The following is a 24353-nucleotide window of genomic DNA, read 5'->3' as shown; positions in this document are numbered from 1 at the left end:
TAGCCTTAAATGCAATCTCTGTTCGGCTTCATCCCTGTGTCTGTTATGAAACTTGAAGAATGAAGCCCCCAGGGGGCTCCTCTTGGATTCATAGAGACCAAAAAAAAATTTGCTGGATGGGTAAAACTTGCCATAAAAAGGCGCTTAAAACATGAAATGTGGCCTCGAAAGAGAGACAAGAAAACACTCCCTTATAAAAAGAGTGCTGTTCTTAAAAAAACCAAAATCTGATTTGGTCTCCTCCTTCCTGTCCTCCTTTGTGACTCAGCCCCGCCCTAGGCTCTGACTGGGGGGGATGGAAAGGTCCGAGGCTGTGCGGAGGGGACCTGTTCCGTCGGTCATGCTTTCTGCCTGCTTTCTGGCCGTGGAACCCCCCCCACACACACACCGAGCTTTACCTTGTCCATTGGAACACAGACGGCCCATTCAAGCCCAGGCATTGAAGGAAGGTTGTCTAGTAAAAGGAACATTTACGTTGCTGTGGAGAGGGTTCAGGAGAAGCAACAGGGCTGGTGCAGAACCCCGGGGCTAGTCAGGGTGGGAAGCTGCTGTGGCTTCTCAGTCTGACAGGGGCAGGGGTGCATTGTAGGCACTTCATAGGAGTGCCTGATGGGAGCTGTGGCCTTGGGTCGAGGACCCAGCCAACCCAGAGCATCTTAGCGAGAGGAAGCTGCAGGTGGATATAAATTCCTGCCCTCTGATATGCCAGAACCTCTGTGGCAAATCTGACAGAGCCGGAGGGCAAGGGAGCCTGCATGTGGTCCCTGCAGGTCAGCCTCTGGGGACACAGAATAGGGTGGAGAACGGATCTGGGAAATTCCCGCCACATTGACAAAGTTGGTGATGTCACAGTTGAAGGCTTTAGGAAACGCTGGTGATTTTAGGCCCCTGGATAAAAAGGACACCGTTTTCTTAATATTTCCACGTGTTTCTAGCTGGTCTTTCCTTGGGATCTCGTCTCCCTTGGTGATCTCGTCCAGGCTGTGGCTCGGCATCGAGCACCCGCTTGATGCTGACGACGCTGATCATTTTAGCGTTGACCACTCTCTGAGCTCTCCTGCAGCCATCCAGCTACCTGTGAGGCTGTCCACTTGGGCATCTCCTAGAATGTCAGCCTAACACGTCTAAAGCTGTGTCTGATTCCCCTCAGACCTGCCTCTCTCAGCACCGCCCCCCCAAAGCTCTGGCTAGCAACCTCAGAGTCACCGTGACACCTCAGTTCTCTGTTCACATCTGATCCTGGAGTTTTCCTGACCAAAGGACACCTAGAGTCTGACCCCTGCTCACCATCTGCACTGCTACCCTGTGGTCCAAGTCTCCTGTCACCAGGGTTGGAGAGACGCTCCTACCTGGAACCTTCCTTCGTAACATGGCGCTTCTATACTTGGAGTGATCCATGGCTCCCCAGCTTATTCAGACCACAAGTCTACAAGACTCTACACAGTCTGGTCCTTTCTTCTCTGACCCCCTCTCCTGATGTTCTTGAGGCTCACCCTGGTCTAGCCCTCTAGGATCCTTACTAGTCAACACAAGGCACTTACCTGCCTCAGGGCCTTTGCAAATAGCAGGGGGAGTGAATTTATTTTTAAATCTAAAAAGGCCAATGTCATGGAAACATCCATCCACACAAAAGTTTTACACAAATGTTTGTAGCAGCATCATTCATAATAGCCCCAAACTGGGAAAACCCTAATGTTCATCGGCTGTAAATGGATAAGCAAAATGTGTATATATCCAGACAATGGAGTGTCACTTGGCAGTAAAAAGAGATAAAGTACAGATACACGTGACAACGTGGATGAACCTTGAAGACATTCTGCTAAGTGAACATTAGGTACCAGTGGAAACATCATGCCAGTCACAGAAGGACCTCATATTGTATGAGTCCATTCATAGGAAATAATCCAGAACAGGCAAATTTATAGAGACAGAAAGTGGAGTGCTGGTTGCCTAAGGCTGGGGAGGAGTGGGTGGGGAGGGATGACAGCTGAGATACCGGCTCTCTTTTTGGGGGGATAAAAATGTTCTCAAATTGATTGTTGGTCATGGTTGCATAATTCTGTGACTACACCAAAGAGCATTGAATTGTACAACCTAAATGGGTAGATCGTGTGGTACGTGAATTCCTCCTCAAAGCAATTAAAAATAAAGATCTAAGTGATTGTTGTGTTAACGAACATTCCTGTTGTTTTTCCAAGTGCTGTATGTAGGTCTTAGAATTCAATATTATCATATCAGAAGTTTTAAAGGGAACTCTGTGACCGTTTGCATTTTCACTTCCTCTTTATTTTTTTTAACCCTTACCTTTCTTTGGCATGCACGTGCTAGATAGTATTTAAATGTGATTGAGGGGGTGCCTGGCTGGCTCTCTGTTGGTAGAGCATGTGACTCTTGATCTCAGGGGCATGAGTTCAAACCTCACGTTGGGCGTGGAGACGACTTAAAAAAAATGAAATATTAATTTAAGCAGATGGATTTTTTTTCTCACGTGTGAATATGAGAAAGAGGGGGTGCTAATCCCTCTGTGTTTTCTGCTTCTAGCACTTCCACGATGGGCGGAAGGCACAACAGCACATAGAGATCTGCTGGAAACAACTCGAATCAGTAAGTGGACAAGAAACAGCTCAAGAAATGCCTGTAGACTTTCTAATTTGAATGTGAGCTTGCATCGATCCGCAAGTGCAGAACGAAAACACCAAAGGGATGCCATGCCCTTAGAGATTTTCTCCAATTTGAATCGCATTTGTTTCTAGACACCACTATGGAGACCAGAGTGTGGAGCCCAAAGAGCTCAAGCAGAGTGTTTTTCTAAAAACTCATATGGAAAGCACAAAGGTTAGACAGGTGGGGTGGTTATAAATGCAGACTGTAGAATAACTCTTTGATGTTAGGACATACAACCAAGCAGCTCAGAGGAGAAAGCTCTTTGGGGGATTGAGACAAAATGATACGTTCTCATAGGAATCCTGCGGCTTCATTCACACCTGCTCTCCTGTCACCACTTGCCTTTGCTTTCAGAGTAAAAGACGATTTGAACGGGACTGCAAAGAGGCGGACAGAGCACAGCAGTACTTCGAGAAGATGGATGCAGACATCAATGTCACCAAAGCAGATGTTGAAAAGGTGAGGTGGCAGTGAGCTCCCTTCTTTCACTTGCCCTGATGCCTGTCGCCTCTCCTCCCAGGCTGCCTGTCCCCAAGCTCTCCTTTTTTTCATGTCACCGCAAAAGGCCACTCAGCCTGGGAAGAGCTGTTAGCATTTTTTGTCCCCCATCATGGGGACCAGAGGCTGACTTCTGGGGAGTCTCCAGTGTTGTGACTGGAGCAGTTTGTGGATTTGTGTCATCCCCAGGATGATGACTGGGAGACTTCGCCTAGGAGTGGCTCTCGCGAGGTGGGGGTTGGGGGTGGGGGCGTCCGGAGTCTGTGGTTTTCCCTTAATGGCTTTTCAAAGAAAAAGTCAGTCCCTTTAAAAGCCAGAGCAGACCAGTTCCGCGCCATCTGGCAGAGCTCTGTGGCTTAATGCTTCCGTTGGGGAGATAAAGGGACTCGCAGGCTGGCCTGACTTTGGAGGTGATTCATTCAGGTTGTTAGCAGGTTGCATCTGGGCGTCCCATCAAGGGCTCTTCTATAAATGGACTTGTGTCGCAGTTTGGAATATCATAAAGCTCGAACTGTACCTTCTTGTGGTTCCACATCTTTCTCCCGAGAAGCTGAGTTTTCTTTTTCTAAAAGTTATCAAGGCAGTGTAAACAACATTAGGCTGTTAAATGACTGTATTCATCCCATGGCTGCCCGGGGCTGTTTCGGCATCTGCAGCGTCATGCTTTACGTGGGGAGAAACAGCGTTTTCATAGATTTCTTTCACTTTTGCCAGATTCATGGGAGATGGGTTTAGTTGGAAAATAGTGTGGGTTATTTAGTTACTTGTCCAAGTCTGCCAAATTCCTCGCTTAAAGCCTAGGTATATATTAGCACGCCTTCCTCGATAATTATCTAATATATTAAAATACACATCCTCAATGTCTCTATTTGAGCTGGAGTGGCGAGACTTTACCGAAAGATATATTAATGAGCTGATAGTTACCATAAATTACCATCAATTTGTCATAAATTCCTATGAAATAACCAACTCCCCAAGGGATTTAAAATGTGACTGAGATAAAGTAGATTGATCCAGAGTTTATCAAAAAATCATTTGGGGCTAAATGAGGTATGTCAGTATATGCATGACATACCTAGCAAAGGTATGCATTCTTTATCAAATATTTTATTATCATAAATGTAAAATCAGAGTGATTTTTATTCACTTAAAGATTTTTTTAAAAGAAATTGCTTTTATGACCTTTTCTTAATATAAAAGCTGTCCATGCTTATTACAGAAATACCTGAAACTGCCAACAGCTAAAGGGGGGAAAAAAACAATAAAACATCCAACTATTGTTAATAAAAGGTATTTTACCTTTCAGAGCCTGTTCTTAAAAATAAAATAATGTATATTATATAAGTACAGTGTAAAGAATAAGAGCCAAAAGAATACTTCTAATCTACAAGCTAGCTTAAGAAAGAAAATCTTACTGATGCCTTTGAAGTCTGTCCCTAACTTCCTGCTCCTGATCCCCACTCTACAGGTGTATTTTTTCCTTAATTTGGTGTTAATCGCCTCCTCGCTATGTGTCCCAGCTTTACCACAGGTGTATGTATTTCCAAAGAGTATATTTATAATTTTGCCTCTTCTCCACCATTATATAACCAAAATCAGACTTTCATTTATTTTCTTCGGACTTGATTTTTTTTTTCATTCCCTATTATGTTTTTTACTTAATTCACATGGAGTATAGAACACATGACTTTTATATATTAAGGTTAGGGGCAGATGCCTTGCTAAACTCTGTTTTTATTTCCACCTTGGGTTTTTTGTGGGTTTGTTTTGTTTTTTGTTTTTTGTTTTTGTTTTTTGGGGGTTTTTTTTAGAGATAGTCCTATCACCAGCAAATTTTATTTCTGCTGTTTCAATCCTTATGCCTTTTATTTATTTTTCTTATCTTGCTCTGTTGGCCATGGCCGCCATTATGCTGGCAGAAGCCGCATTGTGGACCTTCTTATCCCGATTCTTGATAATGTAGAGAGTACTTCAAACATTTCTCCATGAAGCACGGTTTTAATAAACCCTTTATCCAGCTAAGGGATTCCCTTCTTTTCCTTTTTTGTCATGAGGTTTTTTCCCAACTTGACTTGATGTTGAATACCATCGGATACTTTTTCTGCTTCCTTTAATCCATGAATGTGATGGATTACACGAGTCAGTTTTCTTATATTGAGCCAAATTAGCATTCCTGTGACAAATCCAACCAGTGGTGATGGGTTTTTTTTAAATACATACTCTGGGGCACCTGGGTGGCTCAGTCGTTAAGCGTCTGCCTTCGGCTCAGGTCATGATCCCAGGGTCCTGGGATCGAGTCCCACATCGGGCTCCCTGCTCAGCGGGAAGCCTGCTTCTCCCTCTCCCACTCCCCCTGCTTGTGTTCCTGTTCTCGCTGTCTCTCTCTGTCATATAAATAAATAAAATCTTTAAAAATAAATAAGTAAATACATACATACATACATACATACTCTGATTCTGTTTTGTTAATATTTTACTGAAGAGTTTTGGGGGTGAATCTACGCCCGTTGAAATTGATCTATAATGTTTCTTTCTTATCCATCCTAGTTTGCTTTACTTATTAGTTTCAAAATGTTGCGCTTTTTTTCTATTCTCTGAAATAATATATGTAAATTTTAATGAATTGTTTCTTGAATGTTTCTTAATACTTCACTGTGGGAAAGTCTGTAACTATGGAGTCAATTCCTTCATCATTGTCATCATCGTCTGCTTCCTCTTTGGTCAATGCCGGCAGGTTGTATTTTTCTAAACATAGACCCACTTAATCCTAAGCTTTCAAATTTATTGCCTTAAAGTTGCCCATAATATTCTCTCACCTTAGTGTTTGCTGCCTGTGTTGTTGTACTCCCCCCTTTATCGATTCCCAATATTGCTTATTTATACCAGGGTCAGGTTTCTGAAATCATTTTTATTCATATTTTCTGAGAACCCCAAATTTATCATGGAGCTTCCCTTGTCTATTTTTATTTTCTATTTCATTTAGTTTCTTTTTCTTCTTTGCCTTCCTCTTTTTTGGATGTATTCTCTTGCCTTTTCAGAGATTTCTTTCTTCTTGCCTACCTCCTTTCAGTTTTTCATCTTTCCTAATGTGAGCATTTAAGTAACACATTTCTTAGGGCGCCTGGGTGGCTCTGTCGGTTAAACATCCGACTCTTAATCTCGAGCTCAGGTCTTGATCTCAGGGTTGTGAGTTCAAGCCCCACATTGGGAACCTACTTAAAAAAAAAAAAAAGTAACACATTTCCCACTTATGTACAATTTTATCTGCAACCCATGAATTTTGGTATGGAGTACTCCTATTGTTTATTTTGAGATACTTCTCATTTCCTTTACTATTGAATGTCTCCTGTGATTTATTTGGAAGCCTCTTTAAAAATCTCCAATTGTGGGTGCCTGGGTAGCTCAGTCGGTTAAGCGTCTGCCTTGGGCTCAGGTCATGATCCTAGGGTCCTGGGATCGAGCCCTGTGTGGGCCTCCCTGCTCAGGAGCTTCTCCTTCTCCCTCTGCCCCTCCCCCTGCTCATGCTCTCTCTCTCTCTCTCACTCTGTCTCTCAAATAAATAAATAAATAAAATCTTTAAAACAAATAAAAATTTCCAATTGTATGACATTTAAACTTATTTTTTCTTTATTGATTTCTATAATCTAATTGCATCATCATTCTAGGAAGTCTGAGTTTGAGTCTTGGGTATTTGTTAAGACTTGTTTTATGGCCCAGTACATGGTCAGCTTTTATTGGCATTCTGTAAGTAATTGAAAAGAATGTGTATTATCCGTCTGTATGTATTTTCATTAGATCCAGCTTGCTGATGATGTTATGCAAATCTTCCCATCATGAAGATTTTTTTTGCCATTTGTTGTATCATTTTTTGAGAGTTACTTCTTTGTGCTTTACTTTTCCTGTTTGTAAAAAGGGAACACAGAAGAACAGGATTGATGGGAGTATTAACGGGGTTAATATGTGCAAGGAGCTCAAAGCCATTTACTTCAGTGGCCAATGATCCCTCAGTTAACTATCATGATGATGACAGTTGAAGATTTGTCATTTTCTCTCAGTTTTTTTCTTCTATTGTAAAGTTATTTTATTAAAAAATAAATTTTAGGGGGGCCTGGGTGGCTCAGTTGTTAAGCATCTGCCTTTGGCTCAGGTCATGATCCCAGGATCCTGGGATCTAGCCCCGCATCAGGCTCCCTGCTCAGCAGGAAGCCTGCTTTTCCCTCTGCCTGCCACTCCCCCTGCTTGTGTTCCCTCTCTTGCTGTGTCTCTGTCTGTCAAATAAATAAATAAAATCTTAAAAATAAATAAATAAATAAATAAATAAATAAATAAATAAATAAATAAATTTTAGGGCTGCCTAGCTGGCTCAGGTAGAGCATGTGACTCTTGATCTTGGGGGCGTAAGTTTGAGCCCCACATTGGGTGTAGAGATTACTTAAAAAAGTTATATGAAAAAAAGAAAGCTTTTAATAAATAAATAAATAAATTTTAGAATTATAATATGTTCAGTGTGTTTTGATTTTTCATCCATGTGTAGTGAACTTCTTTCTGCAGTTCTGTTTTATGCCTTGAAGTATGTTTCGCCTGATCTATACCAGCTCTTTGGGCTAGTGTTTGCCTGGCAAATCTTTCCCAAATTTTTATTCTACATGTTTCTTTGTCATCATATTTGAATGGGTCCCTCAAAAATGGCACATGGCTAGATTTCTTTTTCATCCAGTCTGATGGTCTTTTCCTTTCCCCTGGAGAGTTTGGGCTCATGTATACCATCTCATCTTGTTTTCTCTTTGTCTCACTTTCTCTGTGTTCCCTTACCTCTTGCTCTGACACTTTTTATTTCTTGCCTTCTTCAGTTTTGAAGTTTTTGTTTTTACTTTTTTCATTCCGTTTTTCACCTATATGAAAGATTGGAGATTATGTATTCTCTTTCTGTGCTTTTATTGGTTGACCTAGATATTTTAACATACATATTCAACCTAAACTATGAAGTAATTTGGAATCTTTACTAATGTTTTCCCAAACAACCTTTAACTAAACCAGCTTCCTTTGATTATCGCAGTTTATTTGTAATTATTTGGGGTTCCATTATACAAGTTAGGCTTTCATAATTTTATACAGTCCTCTAAGTGTGCTTTCTACTTTCTTTGTTCACCATTTCTTTTTGTATCTGGGATCTTATTCCTTCTTCCCAAAGGACATCCTTTAGAGGTGCCTTTAGCAGAGATTTATTGCAGTAAAATCTCAGTTTCTGTTTGATTGGAGTGATCATCACTCTCATTTTTGAAAGATGATTTCTCCATGTATACAATCCTAAGGCGATGTATTCTACCTGGAGGAGGAACTTAATTCTTCCATCTTCTGGCTCTCATTTGTGTTAAGTCGCAATGGGGAAGAAGTCAGTGTAACTGTTAATCCTTTGAAGATAATGCCTTTTCTTCTTGGTAACTATGGAGATATATTTTTTGGTCTTAGTTCTTCACTGAAATTTCACTATAATGTATCTATCTGTGAATTTCTTTTTTATCTTGCTTTTGATTCGGTGAGTTTGTTTTCCACCGCGTGTCTATCTCTCATTCTGCTAGTTCATCTGGAACTCTGATTATTAGGTGTAAGTTAAAACTTCTACTCTGTATCCTGTCTGCCTATTAACCTGTATTTCCATTTCTCATCTCTTGGTCTTTCTCTGTTGTGCCCCATGTAATTCCTTCAGATAAAATTTTCACTTCACTAATTCTTTCTTAAACTGTGTCTAATCTGTGGTTTAATGTATGCATTAGTTCTCTAATTTCAGTTACATTTTCACTTCTAGAAGTTCCTTTAGGCTCTCTTTAAAATCTGTGTAGTCTTTTTGTTATTTTCTTGTGACTTTGTCACATTTTCATGTCATATTTTACTTATTTAATACACCAATTTTATATTCTCTATTTAATTAATTTCAGCATCTACAATCTTTGTGGGCCTGATTCTTCAATTTGTTGTTTCTGCTGACTTGCTCATGGTGACTCATTTCCTTGTGTATTTTTGTGATATATGCATTTCTGCTATAATACCATAAGTGCATTGTTGCAAACCTTACGTTCTGAAAAAATACTGCCAAAAAAAAACCAAACAGGACTTCTGGGGGGAAAATAGGCCTAGAAACAGATCACTCAACAACTAGAGAACTTTGTAACCAGAACAACAACCCTGTAAAACTGGGCATCTGCATCGAGCACTATAGCCCTTGTCCTTCAAGATGTGGGTCTTTTGGAGTATTAGGACCTTCAGAGATTTAGTTTCTTGGGAGCATTCATTTCTGATGAGACTACTTTCATCAAAATGAAAAATCTGATCCAAATGGTAGTTTTTGGTAGTTATCCATCGTTTTCACACAGGGGGAAATATCTTCCCAGTTAACATTAACATACTGTGAAAACTTGCATACAGACTAGCAAGGCTTTTATGTTGTACCAAGGTCATAGTCCTATATTTCAGTCCTATAAAAAGGTATAAATCACAGCAGAAAAACATGTGAGGTACAGAACAGACTGGGTGATTATGAATGTGTGTTCCTTGGGATTTTATCTGTGTCCAAGGTTTAAAAGGAGTTCTCCAGGGAGCTGACATTCCCTGGGGTTGCTCCCAAGCCAGGACTGTGTCAATCTAAATTTCCAACTGGGGGTTTGAGATCCACACCTGCTGTGTGAGTTCTGGCCATTTGTGTGGTTCAGAAATTTCCATGATGATTTTTTTTCCCTTTGTTTATCTCCCTCAGGCCAGACCCAGGTTCGTTATCGGAAGTGCAGTTGCCGGGTCCAGTTATGGCTTTTGGACTTTCTGATAGGTCCTGGCCAAATTGAATTGTTCTGCTTGACTCTTTTTTACTATTTCCAAGGATATATTGTTTTTTCATATCCCAAGAACATCATTTTGTTATTTTTACGCAAGTACCATTTACGTCCTCTCCAAGGATATGATAAATTACCCGATTTTAGCATCACAACTTCGAAGCAGTTAGAGCAGTGTCACAACATTGGAATTCATAAGTTCTTTTGCCTAAGAGTATGACTTAGAGCACTGTAATTTCCCCCAAACAAATGGCAGTTTGACTGTTAGATCAGTGCTCTGCTTCATCGCCAGTGAAGCTTCTCGTCAGTATCAAGCTGAAAGGATGTGATGTTTCAGTTTTTGTTGCTACATAATGTAATTTCCCATTGTGACTTCTGACAGTCTTTGAATCTAATATAAATGTCTTTCCCCCGTTTCCACAAATGATTAAATTATCTGACTGTATTAGAAATAACTCACCCTTTCTTGTACAGCAGTCAGCTCTGCACACTTGGAATGATATGACCGTGTTTACAAAGACATAACCCTTCCCACTGTTAGCAGGATGGACTTTTCTAGATTACATTTGGGTGTGATGATACAGGTGATGTGAACTATATGTGCATGCATCTTCTAAACTACTTAGGATCTGAGTTTGAGCCTGATTTTCTTCTTCTTCTTCTCCTTCTTCTTCTCCTTCTTCTTCTTCTTCTTCTTCTTCTTCTTCTTCTTCTTCTTCTTCTTCTTCTTCTTTTTTAATTAAATGCCCCACACTTATTCATAAGCACTTTGTTCAAATCATCTGAATCTGCCCAAGTCCATGTGGAGCATCAGTAGACTTGCTTTGTGTTCACCATCAGTGTGTAGCCAGATATTTAGTAATTTGCTTACAAGAGGGTTTGTGTTGTCCTTGAGGCAGGCACCCAGTTTAACTAAAAATAAATATATGTTTGTAAAATAGACATAAGAAAAACTGGTAGTTTTATCTCTGGGCAAGTGAATAGATTTGGATGTTGTAAGGATGCCATGTTCCTCAGAGGAATGATGACAGAAGGAAATAGCTCAATGGAATGGATTTTATTGGTGATGAAACTCAAGGAAGTATGCAGTCTCTTTTCCTTTGCCAAATGCAGCTGTTGGAAGGGTTTGAACTTGAAGACTTAACATGAGTTCTAGTGATTAGGAATTAGGTGCTCTGGACTTGCAGAAGAACCAATATATGTCAGACTAGGTCATCCTGTGGCTCATGATCCATGTGCTTATGTTGAAAGTAAAACCAGACCCTTTCTTCCTCCCTTTTAATGAGGTGGAAAATATAGTCCTTACCATCTGTTTTGTAATAATGAGAAGTCAAAGGACTGCAAGGGAACATGGAAAAATCAAACAATATATGTCTTACTCAAATACAGGATTCTCTTGTAAAATAATGAGGATAAGGCGAAAGTATTTTATGCTGTTTACCTCCCCCCATCCCAGGCCCTCCTCAGACATGATCACTCTTGCCACTTGATATGTGTCCTTCTAGAATGTTTAAGATAATTTTTTTATTGGGGCACCTTGCTGGCTCATTCAGTAGATCATGCAAGTCTTGATCTCAGGGTCATGAGTTCAAGCCCCACATGGGGCATAGAGCTTACTTTAAAAAAAAGTTTTTTATTGAGGTGAATTTACATACAACAAGGTGGCCACATCGTAAGTGGACTGCTCAATGAGTTTTCACACATATATGAAATCATGTGCCACCACCTAACATAGGGGACATTTCTAGAACCCCAACAGGCTCCCTTGAACACTCCCCCGCTCCAAAGGTAACTATTATTCTGACCTCTATGATATGTTAGTTTAGCCTGCTTCTGTATTTCATACAAATTATTCAACACATATTCTTCTGTCTGGCTTCTCTGACTCAATATTATGTTTGTGAGATTCATATTTTTGTTGCATATGGTGCATATTTTTTGTTGTTTATGTTGCCCACTTGTGATTGCCATGTGGCATTCCATGTGTGGATATACCACAATCTGTTTATCCTTCCTTGTGTTTGTGGGCAATTTGGATTGCTTCCATACTGAGGCTAAATTAAGGAAAAATCTACCATGAACATATTTATATGTGGCTGCTGGTGGACATCATCTCTCACTTTTCTTGGGTATATACTTGGGTGTGGCATCCTGGGTCGTAGGTGTGTACCTGGCTCTGGCATGATGTGCCGCCACCAGGCTTGGCCAGCACATAGTCGGTGCCTGACAAGGTAGCTGTACCAATGGACACTCCTCTAGGGGTTGCTTCTCATCCTCACCAACAATAGGTGTTTATCAGTCTTTTTATTTCAACCTTTTGGATGAGTGCGGAGTGAAATCTTGTAATGGTCTTAATTTGTGCTTGCATTTTCTGGATAAAGGATGATGTTGAGCATTTTTTGAACCATGTGAATAACCTGTCTTGTAAAGTGACCAAATCTTTTGCTCATTTTAAAAATAGATTTTCAGGGCACCTGGGTGGCTCAGTCGGTTAAGTGTCTGCGTTCAGCTCAGGTCATGATCCCAGGGTCCTGGGATCAAGCCCCACATCAGGCTCCCTGCTCAGCGGGAGTCTGCTTCTCCCTCTCCCTCTGCCCCTCTCCACCCTGCTCATGCTCTCTCTCAGATAAATAAATAAAACCTTAAAATAAATAAATAAATAAAAATAGATTCCTTCTTTTCGGTGTAGAGGTATTCTTTATGAATGTGTATATGTATGTGTTTATACATATGTTCATAGGTATGTATATAATTATACAGTATATTTTTATGTCTCACTTCTTTTGATGAGCACAACTTACCAATTTTAATGAAGTCTAATTTACCAGTATATATTTTTTAAAAGATTGGTACCCTTTGTTTTCTGTTTAAAATATCTTTGGGGCGCCTGGGTGGCTCAGTCGTTAAGCGTCTGCCTTCGGGTCAGGTCATGATCCCAGGGTTCTGGGATCGAGCCCCACATCAGGCTCCCTGCTCAGCGGGAGGCCTGCTTCTCCCTCTCCTACTCCCCCTGCTTGTGTTCCCTCTCTCACTGTCTCTCTCTCTCTGTCAAATAAATAAATAAAATCTTTAAAAAAAATAAAATATCTTTACTTACCTTAGTAAAGCCTTTTGGTATGCCTTTAATTGTTAGGTGGGTGATGCTTTATCTTACAATTTTCATTATTGCTATCAAAATATTGTTGTATAATGGAAAAGCCTAGACAACCAGAATATTATTGTTTCCAAGTCACACATTTTTAAGGCTCATGCTTAGTTGCACAGAGAGACCGTCTCTCACTGGCCCCATCGCTCAGAAGCCCGGCGCCATCAGAACTGACTTGGTGCCAAAGGACCGTTGTTCCTTGACACTCTGAGCAATTAAACTCTTCATCTAGTCTCCCTTTTTTTTTTTTTTTTGCAGGTTTAGAGCATAGTGTGTAGACAAATGGGCAACTGATTACTTTTTAATGGAGTCAGTATTTCAACCTTTATGTAGTTTAGAGATTTCTTTGGAAGAATCAGAATTTTTAAGTAACTATTCGTTTATTTTATAAAAATGTTTCTATTAATTCTTTTCTTGCACTTTGCTTCTGCTTGGTACAGCTTTTTACCCAACTAAATCCTGAACTTGTCTTTTTCTATTTAAACATGGAGTTACCCTGTACCTATTTTTTTTTTTTTTTAATTTCAGGGAATTCTAATGGAATCATGACTTAATGGTCTCAGTCTCATTTTCAAAAAACATGTAACGGGTTGAAGAATTCCTAAGTTGCAAAGTGTTCATGTTCACTGTTCATTCCCTGACCCATTAGCCACCGACTATGTGCTGGCCAAGCCTGGTGGCCGCACATAATCACACATTCCTTGACTTTAAGGAGCTTGCTTTTCAGTTTCTTCCTGGTACTCAACTCTCTTTGTTGTGAATTTTCCCGTTTGCCCTCTAACCAACTCTTCAGTGGCATTTTGGTGACAAAGCCTTTATAGTCAGGTTTTATCTGTCACTCTGCTTTGGAAGAATTACATGCCAGACAAACTTGGGTGAGGAGCAGTGCCTAATCTCTGCATTCTGATAGAGCCGGAGCTGGTTAGTGTGGTGTTGGGATGAAAAAGGAAAAGGTTATCAAAATGAATGGAATGTGAACTAATATTTCTGAACAGAGAGAACAGTGTTTTCTAAATGCATGCATTACACGGAGTTCACCCATGTCAGGCAATGAATAATTCCCTTTCTCTAATTCGCCCTTGCCTTGTGACTGCTGGCTCTTACATAATTTCTAAATGCAAAATAGGATATTGTTTAACAAAAACTGCAGTTAGTGGTTACAAGTAGCAACAGTAATTGTTAGTGAGTTCCAGTTATGTTTTTAAACTCTGGTGTCAGTTTCTCCTTCCTAGAGGTCCAGTTTCATTTATCTTGTATGAATCTTTTACTGAAGTTTATAGGCAGTTGTTTGCCATGAAACAGTTAACATGGCTTCTTTATTCAAATTCATTGCAATTCTGAATATTGGCTAACCAGAGGAATTCTCTATAGGATGGGAGAAGTTTCCTTACCCGGCTTACTCGTGAGTGTTATATAACCTGATTTGAGGAAATGTTTTAAAAGTTAAATTAAATCCAAATCCCAACCATCAGCACCCGGAAGAGCGGGTCAGTTTCTCGGGGAGTTTGCATTTCCATTTCTGTGTAATATTATGGCTTCTAAATTATGTGGCTGTGAACGTCCTTTGCTTTTTAAATTCTACAGAGATGTCCCTATTGTGAGGTAGATTAGGAACTTCTGAGCCACTTATGAATGAAGGTAGAATTGTAAGGAGTATGTGATAAAACTTCATGTTTCTGATTATAATAAAATAAACGTGCTCTTTTTTATATCATATGTTTCATAATATAATATTTTAAAGGGAAAAATAAAATAATAATCTATGCTAATTTTACATAAGAATGAAGGAATTTACTTTGAATGATTATCAGTTTTATAATTATCTCAGTAAAATAAATGAAATGTAGCAGTTGAGGAAGGTTTCTTTAGTTGGAAGCCGTGCTGAGGACTCCGTAAGCACTGACAGGGTAGGCTTACTTCTATTCTAACTGAAGCCAGCTGAATAGCAGAGTGTTAAATTTTTTTACCATTTGGGGAAACAGCCTCTTGCAAGATGACTACTTTAGTCATTGTACGTATAAGGAATTGTACTATTAAATTTTTTCACTGCCCTTGCTCTAACTATGAGGTTTGACATCTTTATTGAACATGGTAATATCTTCAGTGCTTTTCCCAAATTTGTTTCATATCAAATGTCTGACTGGTTACCTGAAGGAATTGTTCACTGTAACAATTTAGAAAACAACCAAAAAATTTTTTTGAAAGAGGAAGTGGTTAGTCTGAACGCAGGAAATACATTTTGCAACTGCAGCTTGATCTTTTTTGGTTTAAAATGCTTTTTTATTTACGACGAGAGAAAAATGTGTACAATTTAAAGAGACTCTCAAAAATGGATATTGTTGCTATAAGTGGATCAATGTTCAAATCAAAGATTCTAGAGAAAACACTTCTGTTATTCTCTTGTTTATGTCTCTATCTGTAGAGTTTATATTCTGTGTATTTTTTCTCTCAGTATGCCTGTATTAAATGAACATCCTGAATGGTTTTGGTTGTTTCTATTCTTAATATTTGTCCTGGGTAGTAATGGATATGTTTTCCTCTTTTGACACTTCACATGGGAAATGGAATTTAATGGAAATTTTCTCCAATTATTAGATGTGGAATAAATGTATTTATATTTGGAAACAGGACATAACTTTGATCTGTGTCATAAGTGAACATTAGTAGGATGGGTTTTGTGTTTTTTTAAAGGCTGTGACATTCCATGTTAGTTTTACCATTAAAAATGAATTTGGGGGGGCACCTGGCTGGCTCAGTTGGTAGAGCATGCAACTCTTGATCTCCAGGTCATGAGTTTGAGTCCCATGTTCAGTGTAGAGATTACTAAAAATAAATAAATAAATAAACTTTAAAAAAATGCATTTGTGATAGGAATGTTGAAACATGCAATTATTTACTACAGTTAAGTGTTCCACACAAAAGTATTCAAGTTGCATTCAGCTCCAAGTTTTAGTTCATTTGCTACCAATTGTTACTATCTCTATATTGTAAACCTTAATTTTCATTTACTTATTTCTGAAGTAAGTAGTTTTTATGCTAAAAAAAATGGAGTTTGGTTAAATAAACATCCAAAAAGAAACAAGGAAGTCAAAATGTCAAAATCTCAAGAATATCAGGAATGTTGGGGGTGGAGGTGTTACCAAAAGTGAATTTATATAGAGATGAAATACTTCTGGGGCGCCTGGGTGGCTCAGTCGTTAAGCGTCTGCCTTTGGCTCAGGTCATGATCCCAGGGTCCTGGGATCGAGCCCCGCATCGGGCTCCCTGCTCTGCAGGAAGCCTGCTTCTCCTTCTCCCTCTCCCCCTGCTTGTGTTCCTTCTCACTGTGTCTCTCTCTGTCAAATAAATAAAATCTTTAAAAAAAAAAAAAAGAAAGAAAAGAAATACTTCTGAAAGCCTCTTCAATGAAATAGTTCCAGTATGCATTATTTATTTACATTAAAATGTTGACATGAGAATCTGCCTTAGCCTTGTTTTAGTGTTCCTAAAAGTATAACCATTGACAAACTCCAAGTTAATCTGCAACATACTAACGGAACCCAGTAAGACATTCTCATACCCCAGACCTGATGATTAAGATGACTTAAATAAAAATAATATGAATCTAAATATATATATTATATATGAACATATGAATATGCATACAAAATAAAAATGAATTAAATTCATAAAAATGATATTCACTTATTGATGTGTGTATGTGAGTGTGTAACGTCAGACATTTGGCACTCACTGTTCTAAAGGCTTTCTTATGGCAACTCAATAAAATTATTTTATTTTATTCTGTTTTATTTGGGGGGTTGGGTAGGGGCAGAGGGAGAGGCAGAGAATCCCAGGCAGGCTCCATGCCCAGTGCAGAGCCTGACTCAGGGCTCAATCTCACAACCTTGAGATCCCAACTGGAGCCGAAATCAAGAGTTGGATGCTTAACTGACTGAGCCACCCAGGTGCCCTATCATTTAATAAAATATTTTAATTTTCACTGATAATGAATGGCCTGCTTGGCCAAGAGCTCGTTCTTAATCTTGCTACTACATAGAAGTGGGTTCGGATCTTGTTTCTACCACTCACTAATGGTATGGCATGAGGCAGCTTGCTTCATCTCTGAGCGTGTTTCCTAGTCTATGAAATAAGGATAATATTGTGCACCACAAGGGCTTGTTGTGAGGTTTAAGTGGAATGGGATACACATAAAGGAGAGGACTGTTTTTGGACTGCAGTTAATTGGTCAACACTGTTGTCATCATCTGTATTTTGCCTGTTTGTGTCCTTCTCTTTTGATTACTTCTGGCTCCTTCCTCCTGCGTCTTGCTCCTTTGACCTACTGTGAATCAGTTGATATTTTGAACATTCTAGGCATGTAGGCATTCCACAAGAATATTTATTGAACAAATAATGCATAGCTTCAATAGGATTACAATAGGTACCTTTCATGAGGGCTCTTGTTAGCCAATAATGATGAAATGGAGAGACAAGGAAAACTTGAGTCCATTGGAGAATAAGATAGAGTATCATATGTTATATGCCAAACTGCATGGTGAAGATAATTAGAACAATAGCAGTTTGAAAAAAAAATGGTTTATGAGATACATCATATGTAAAATCACCTGACCCTCTGAGCAGCAAATACTGGGAGCTCAAAGTCGTTCATGGATTCTGCTTATGTAAAAGCTCTATGCAGATTACAGGTTGTTGAGATAGGCCTGAGGACAGAATTGGGGCATGAAGATGAACGATGTGCAGAAATGGAAAAGATGGAGCAGACAGAGAGCAACTGAGTGGAAAGAACCCCATCCAGGGCTCTGTGGGAAACATGCTACCCATGTTGACCTGCCTGGTGGGACAGGGGGCTAAGCAGGATCTCCTGGAGAGATGAAATGAGAACAGATTATGACAGATATTAAAAGAAAAGCCAAATGGCAGAATGAACATGACCCTGATGAAATGCTATTGAACCTCCTTCTCAAAAAACTCACACTGGAAAAGTGCTTTATATTTTCTAAAAGACTTTTAACCCCCTCTAGAATTCTTTTGGATAAAAAGTGTAAGGCTATAAGCTCTTGAATTATCATTAGCCTTAAGTGGCTACTAGATTATGTTAAATGAGCTCTTTACTCTTAACCGCTGTAGACATATAAGGCAGGGCCAGTGTTGTTACTTCTTACATATGATTCCTCTCTGGGTTACATTTCTTCCTTCCTGGATGATAGGTTGTTTTACTTTTTTTTCCATGAGGGTTTGTGAGCAGTAAGTTCACTATTTGTCTGAAATGTCTTTATTTTGCCTTCCCTCAAGTGTGATAGTTTAACCAGGTGTAAAATTCTCAGATGACGTTTATTTTCTCTCAACACATTTTGAAATCTCATCCCATTGTCTTTTATCACTGATCGTTCCTCTTGGGAAGTTGGCTGTCTACTTAATTGTATTCCTTTGTAGATATTTGACTTTCCTTCCCTGGTTGTTAAGACCTTATCTTTGCCTTTGGTGAAACACTATGATGTTTCAAAGTATACACTTTTTTATTTCTAATTTTCCTGCTTGGGGCTCAAATGGGAGTTTGTTCCTTTTGTAAATGTAGGAAAAGCTTTCAGGTGTTAACTCTTCAAATGTTGCCTATGTTTCATTCTCTCAAAGTGTTGGTTCTGGGACTCACAGTAATTGTGTGTGAAACTTATTTTATTCCAGGTGCCTCCTAACTTCGTTTTCATTCCTTCCCTTTCTTTATCTCTATATATTACATTTTGTGTAACTTTCTTAGCTATTTCATGAATTCTCTTCAGTTATTCTATTATTTAACTCATGTATTAAAATTTCAGTGACTGTATTTTTTATTTCTAGACATTCCATTTGGTTCTTTCTCAGATATGCTTCATCTTTATAATGTCTTATTATTTTCTTGGAGTTCTATTGCTTCTTTTATTTCTTTAATTATTTTAAATATTCTTGTTTTCCCTCTCTCTCTCACTCTCTCTCAAATAAATAAATAAATAAATAAAATAAGTAAAATAAGGTATTAAAAAGGGGGGGGGCACCTGGGAGGCTCAGTCTGTTAAGTGTCTGCCTTTGGCTCAGGTCATGACCCAGGGTGCTGGGATCAAGCCCCACATTGGGCTCCCCAATCAGTGGGAAGTCTGCTTCTCCCTCTCCCTCTGCCCCTCCCCCATGCTCTCGCTCTCAAATAAATAAAGTATTTACATATTCTTGTTTTATATTTTCTTCCAAATTGTTCTTTTAGCTTAAATTCTTATGGTGATAATTTTTCTATTGTATCACCTCTCACGGTAGTTTATTCCCTTGTGCATTTATGATTATTATTGTCTTTTTCATATGAGTGTGTCTTCAATAGGGATGGTTTTTTCTCTGAGAATCTCATAAAAGCAGGATTATATGAAACCCAGTAAGATTTTATATTGGTTTCTTCCAGACAACCTGGGACTGCTTTTTATGTTAATTACTTGGGTCGGGAATTCTTGTACCATCTGTATAATACATACAAGTTTAAGATTTTGTTTCTCAGAGGACACACTTCCTCTACTCCACCCCATAGCCTGAGACCTTAACAAGCTTCCTTGCTGTCTTGTCTGGTCACTAGAGAAGTTTTGTTAGGTGTCACCCAGCTTAAAGAAAAACAGAGAAAAAGGAACATTGAGATTAAAATAAAGGGTCTGTGGTCTTATGTCTTGAACTCATTGATGAGATATGCTGAATACCACATGGAAGATTTTTAGAATTAAACCCTACTGATTAAACATCTGCTGTGACTTGGGTACTCAGGGTGAATAGCTGCTAACCTACCACCAAAAACACATCAGATCTCTTCAGAACAGGAAGCCTGTATTTCTTTTCTTTCCTTCGGGAATGTAACATGACTGTTTTTTTTTTCGTCTTCTGAGGAATGTATCTTTTCTAGAACAGCATTCCATATTTTTGTTCTTCACAGTAGCACCACGGCCATAGAGAATGATCGTTTGGGCATTAACTTCCTAGAATCTAGGCTGTCATTTTCAGCTGTATGTATCTGAAACCTTATGAGTGTCATATTCTGGGGTGAAGTTATTAAGGTGAGAGGGAGAAGAGAAAGAGGTAATCCATTTCTACCCTGCCACAACTGAAAACTCAAGTCTCTTGCCAATGGCAGTGCATTAGAAACCAGGGAAGAGAAGGGAGCCAAGTCTTGGAGACCATGATTTATATTTTACCAAGATCTCTGAGCTCATACCAAATTTTTCACGAGCCTACCCTGGAGCGCTGCCAACCTCAAAATGAACAATATCAGCATTGGCTTCTCTTTTAGCAGAAATGGCCACTCACCTTGAGTAAATAGATATTTCAAATTCTACTTTTCAAATAAGGCAACCAGGGTATAGCGGAACAGAAGGCCTTTTCTTAAAACTGTTTAGCAAGTGAATGGCCCATGTGGGATTGAGATGCTGGTCTCATTTGCTATCTTCCCGTGTACTCTCCTTCTGTTTCAGTGACTATGCACCAAAGTAACCTACAATACTGGGGCTAGAAGTTGTAAGACTGTTGGGGAAAAAAAAAAATCAGGAAATTGCTGAAATATTTCAAGCATATTTCTTTGGTTAACTTATTTTGAAGTTTTTCTCTGTTTTGTATTTTAGCTGCCTTTATAATTTATCAGAGACAGACTCATTGTTTTGGCAAGTCCCAGGCCTGGAAGGCTCCAACAAAAACTCCCAGCACTCCATCTGAATAGGAATTTTTAAATGCATTCTTAGTCTTGAATTTAAAAATGTATTCTAGATGCAACAGTTTGCTGGGAAATTTAAACAATGCCATTTATCATATAACAACATTGCTCCAGACAGAGAACTTTTTCATCTCTTCCTTTGCTAGTATCCCTTCTACTACATTATCTTTTTAGAGCTCTTTCTTTCTTTTTCTTTTTCTTTTTTTCTTTTTCTTTTTTTTGGGGGGGGGTGGATCTCAAAGGCAAGCCGTTACCTCTTCAGCTTTTAAGTTTCTGGAATTCAGCATTAGAATTTGTTTCTTTAACTAATCTTTTTGGCAAAATAGAATATTCCTTAATCACTCGTAAAAGAAGTGATCACTATTGATGTCTTATTTTTACAATAATCGAATTATGCTGTGAATACTGTTTTGGAAACTTAAAAAATATTTTTTTAAATCACATACAGCTTTCATTTTCCCTAGTCATTAAATACTCTTCTACAATTTTTTTTTATAGGCTACACCTTAGGCCATCAAGGTTATGAGATATCTTTAACCAATGACATTACTGGGCATTTGCTTCAAGTTATTGTCTATTATAAATAATACTGTGATGGATATATTCTGTGAACATTTAAAATGATTTCATTACCAGGGCGCCTGGCTTTTGGCTCAGTCAGTGGGATGTGCAACTCTTGATCTTGGGGTTTGTGAGTTCGAGCCCCACATGGGGTGTGGAGAGGACTTAAAAAGTAAATAAACGTAAAAATGAATGAATGAATAAAATGATTTCATGAGGATGAATTCCCAGAAATAGAATTGTTGAGTCAAGGACTTGGGGAGATGAGCTTTACTGACCAATCCTAGAGAAATCCAGTATACCAACTAGAGTTTTCAGGGATTCTCCACCAGTTGCTGTGTGGTTTTTGTTTTTGTTTTTAAGATTTTATTTATTTATTTGCCAGAGAGAGAGAGAGCACAAGCAGAGGGAGCGGCAGGCAGAGGGAGAAGCAGACTCCCTGCTGAGCAAGGAGCCCCATGTGGGACTTGATCCCAGGACCCTGGGATCATGACCTGAGCCGAAAGCAGACGGTTAACCGACTGAGCCACTGAGGCGTCCCCACCAGTTGCTGTTTTTATGGATCTCAAAAGTACCTAAAAAATAGGTCAGAGTATTCAGTGGCCTGTCCTCCCTCATATGCTGCCAAGGCATGTGTGTTTCTCATTAACCCGGCCGTGTCTAAGGAAGGGTGCACTGTTGGTCGGAGCTCCTTGCCACTCTGAGAATCACCAAGTTTGCCAGCTGTCGATTGGGGATCGTTGTAACGTGCTGGTGTCATTCGGTGGCATCACTGCAGCTGTGCTTCTGGAACTTCCCACTGACTTGCCCCAGGCTGCCTTATCTGCTCTCGGTTTTCACAGATCACAAATTAAGGACTCCAGGTTGTCACATTCCCAGTGATCATCAGACAGAGGAATGAGCAGGCACTTTGACTTTCTAAACCACCCATTTCTGTAAATGGGAATTATTTACAGCGAGCAAATTTTTGTAATCGGGTGAAAAAAGAACTAAAGGTGGAGAGAAGCCAGATAATCCAGGTTATTAAATTTTATAAGTTTAATTTTATCCACCATATATTTTTTTAAGTCATCTCTACCTCACTCGGTGTGGGGCTTGAACTCACAAACCCCGAGATCAAGAGTCACATGCTCTACTGACTAAACCAGCCAGGCTCCCCAGTTTTATCCACAATATTGAGTCAGTGGCTCAGATGATTTGAAGGAGGGTGAATTTGGAGCCAAGAGACCCACTGGATCCTTGCTGTGCCTCCAGCCCAGGCTGCTAACCCTTCTGGATCCCAGTGATGGCAGTCAAGCTCTGGAGCTGCCCCAAGTCTCCAGCTATTGGATAATAATTACAGGCAGCCTGGCAGGGGTGCAAAATCATGAATTCCGAATAAAATCTCGATTTAGCCCCCTTTTCCGTCCAGCCTAAAATACAGTTGGTTTCTTTTTATGATAATGATGAAATAAAACATCGAAAGTACAGCTGCCCGGGAGAACCTTTACTATCGTTTGAGCTACCAGTGGTAACTGTAAATTATTCCTCACCCCAGATTTTTGGGAGCAAAGGATGGGCCTTTTAAATTTGTTCTATTACATGCTTTTAACAAAGGAAAAAAATGGCTTTCCAAAACCTCTGAACACTGCTGCAGTAAATGGTTTATCACTTAAGGAACAGCAGTGTATATAAAAATGTGGGAGGTCTGAGGCCATGTTCAAAAAATTAATAAATCTCATTATTTATTTACCGTAAATATATAAATGGAACCAGTGCATATTTGCCCATTTTTGTGAAAAGGTCAAAAGCCATGAGCAGCCCTGAGAAAAGACCTAAGTGTATAATTTCTTAAGCAAATCGACCATGTGCCCCACGTGAAAGCAAACATGTTTCTTAGTACGCCTTATATTCTCTGCTCATGACAGCTGAGACTGAGCCAACAGTGTTGTTTTCTTCCTTAATATCTGAAATATTAAGGGGAAAAAATAACACTGAACTGAACAGGAAGTCGCAGCACATTTTGGCCAATGCTAATAGTCTAAATTTAAGTAACTAAATGGATTACAGTATTTTTATCTTTAAACCCATTAGGATTTAGAAGCATTGGGCTGCAGTTCAGTTTCTAAATTATTGTTTTCTTTATTTAGAAACTGCAGCTCTGACCTTTTGGGCAATCCAGCTTTACTTCCATGGGACATTTAGAGGGGGCGTGTAAAAAGCCAGTGAAGTCATACTCAAGAGGTACATACATAGGCCTGTTTGGATTTATTTGGGGAGATTCCCAAGGGTTTGTCAAAGAAATTCTAAAGTTTAAATTCAGCCTTTCTGATTGACAGTGAAAGTGGTCTAGATCTTATTCAAAGATGTCTGTGATTTACAGCCTCAGGTGATTGTGGTCATTCTGGACTTTTTAAAAATATTTTCTCTAAATTCTATAACTGACTCATTAAAAAAAAAAAAAATCTTCTGAACTTCCCCCTGCCCTACAAGATGCAGTGTCTTGTATTCTTAGAATGATAACTTTAATTGCAAGCAAGATACAAGCTTATGGTGTGGCTTGGGAAGGAAGTACCTCTTGAAGATAATAGTCACTATTTTTAGACTGACTTAAACAGAGAGGAGAAAGAGTGATCTTTATGATCTTCATTTAGCCTTAGACTAGGAGATGCACTCTCTAAAATATCTAGTTACTGGTTACTTCGGATAAGTTTTCAAAAGCACTTTTAAAGATATTTTTAAAAATGTATTTGTAATGAGTAACTGACTCAATGCTAGTTTTAGAGAAAGATTCCTTCTAATTCCATTGCAAAATAAACATAACAGCTTACTAAACAAAAATAGATTTTCCATAGTAAAACTATTCAGAACAATGGCACATTCCTGGGCCCGGGATTCAAAAGTGGGTATTAATTCAAAGCAGCTGGATGCTGGGATTGAGAACAAGACTGTCCTGTCTTCCTGCCTCAGC

At 39.1% G+C, this 24353-nt stretch overlaps 1 protein-coding gene across 10 annotated transcripts in view; it reads left to right on the top strand.

Moving 5' to 3' along the window:
• Positions 1 to 24353, top strand: part of FNBP1 (formin binding protein 1) — a 140865-nt gene that overhangs the window by 78245 nt on the left and 38267 nt on the right. For all 10 annotated transcript variants that reach the window (XM_045883336.3, XM_045883337.3, XM_054509461.2 and 7 more), the window contains exons 5-6: positions 2542 to 2604; positions 3019 to 3123. In XM_045883336.3, coding sequence (XP_045739292.1) covers positions 2542 to 2604; positions 3019 to 3123 — 168 coding nt within the window. The remainder of the gene's footprint in view (positions 1 to 2541; positions 2605 to 3018; positions 3124 to 24353) is intronic.

Source organism: Mirounga angustirostris, unplaced genomic scaffold (assembly GCF_029215605.1).
Source record: "Mirounga angustirostris isolate CCGP_5_RB_7025 unplaced genomic scaffold, mMirAng1.0.hap1 SCAF_15, whole genome shotgun sequence".
In the NCBI taxonomy this organism is placed as follows: domain Eukaryota; kingdom Metazoa; phylum Chordata; class Mammalia; order Carnivora; family Phocidae; genus Mirounga; species Mirounga angustirostris.
This window is presented reverse-complemented; position numbering and strand designations above follow the sequence as displayed.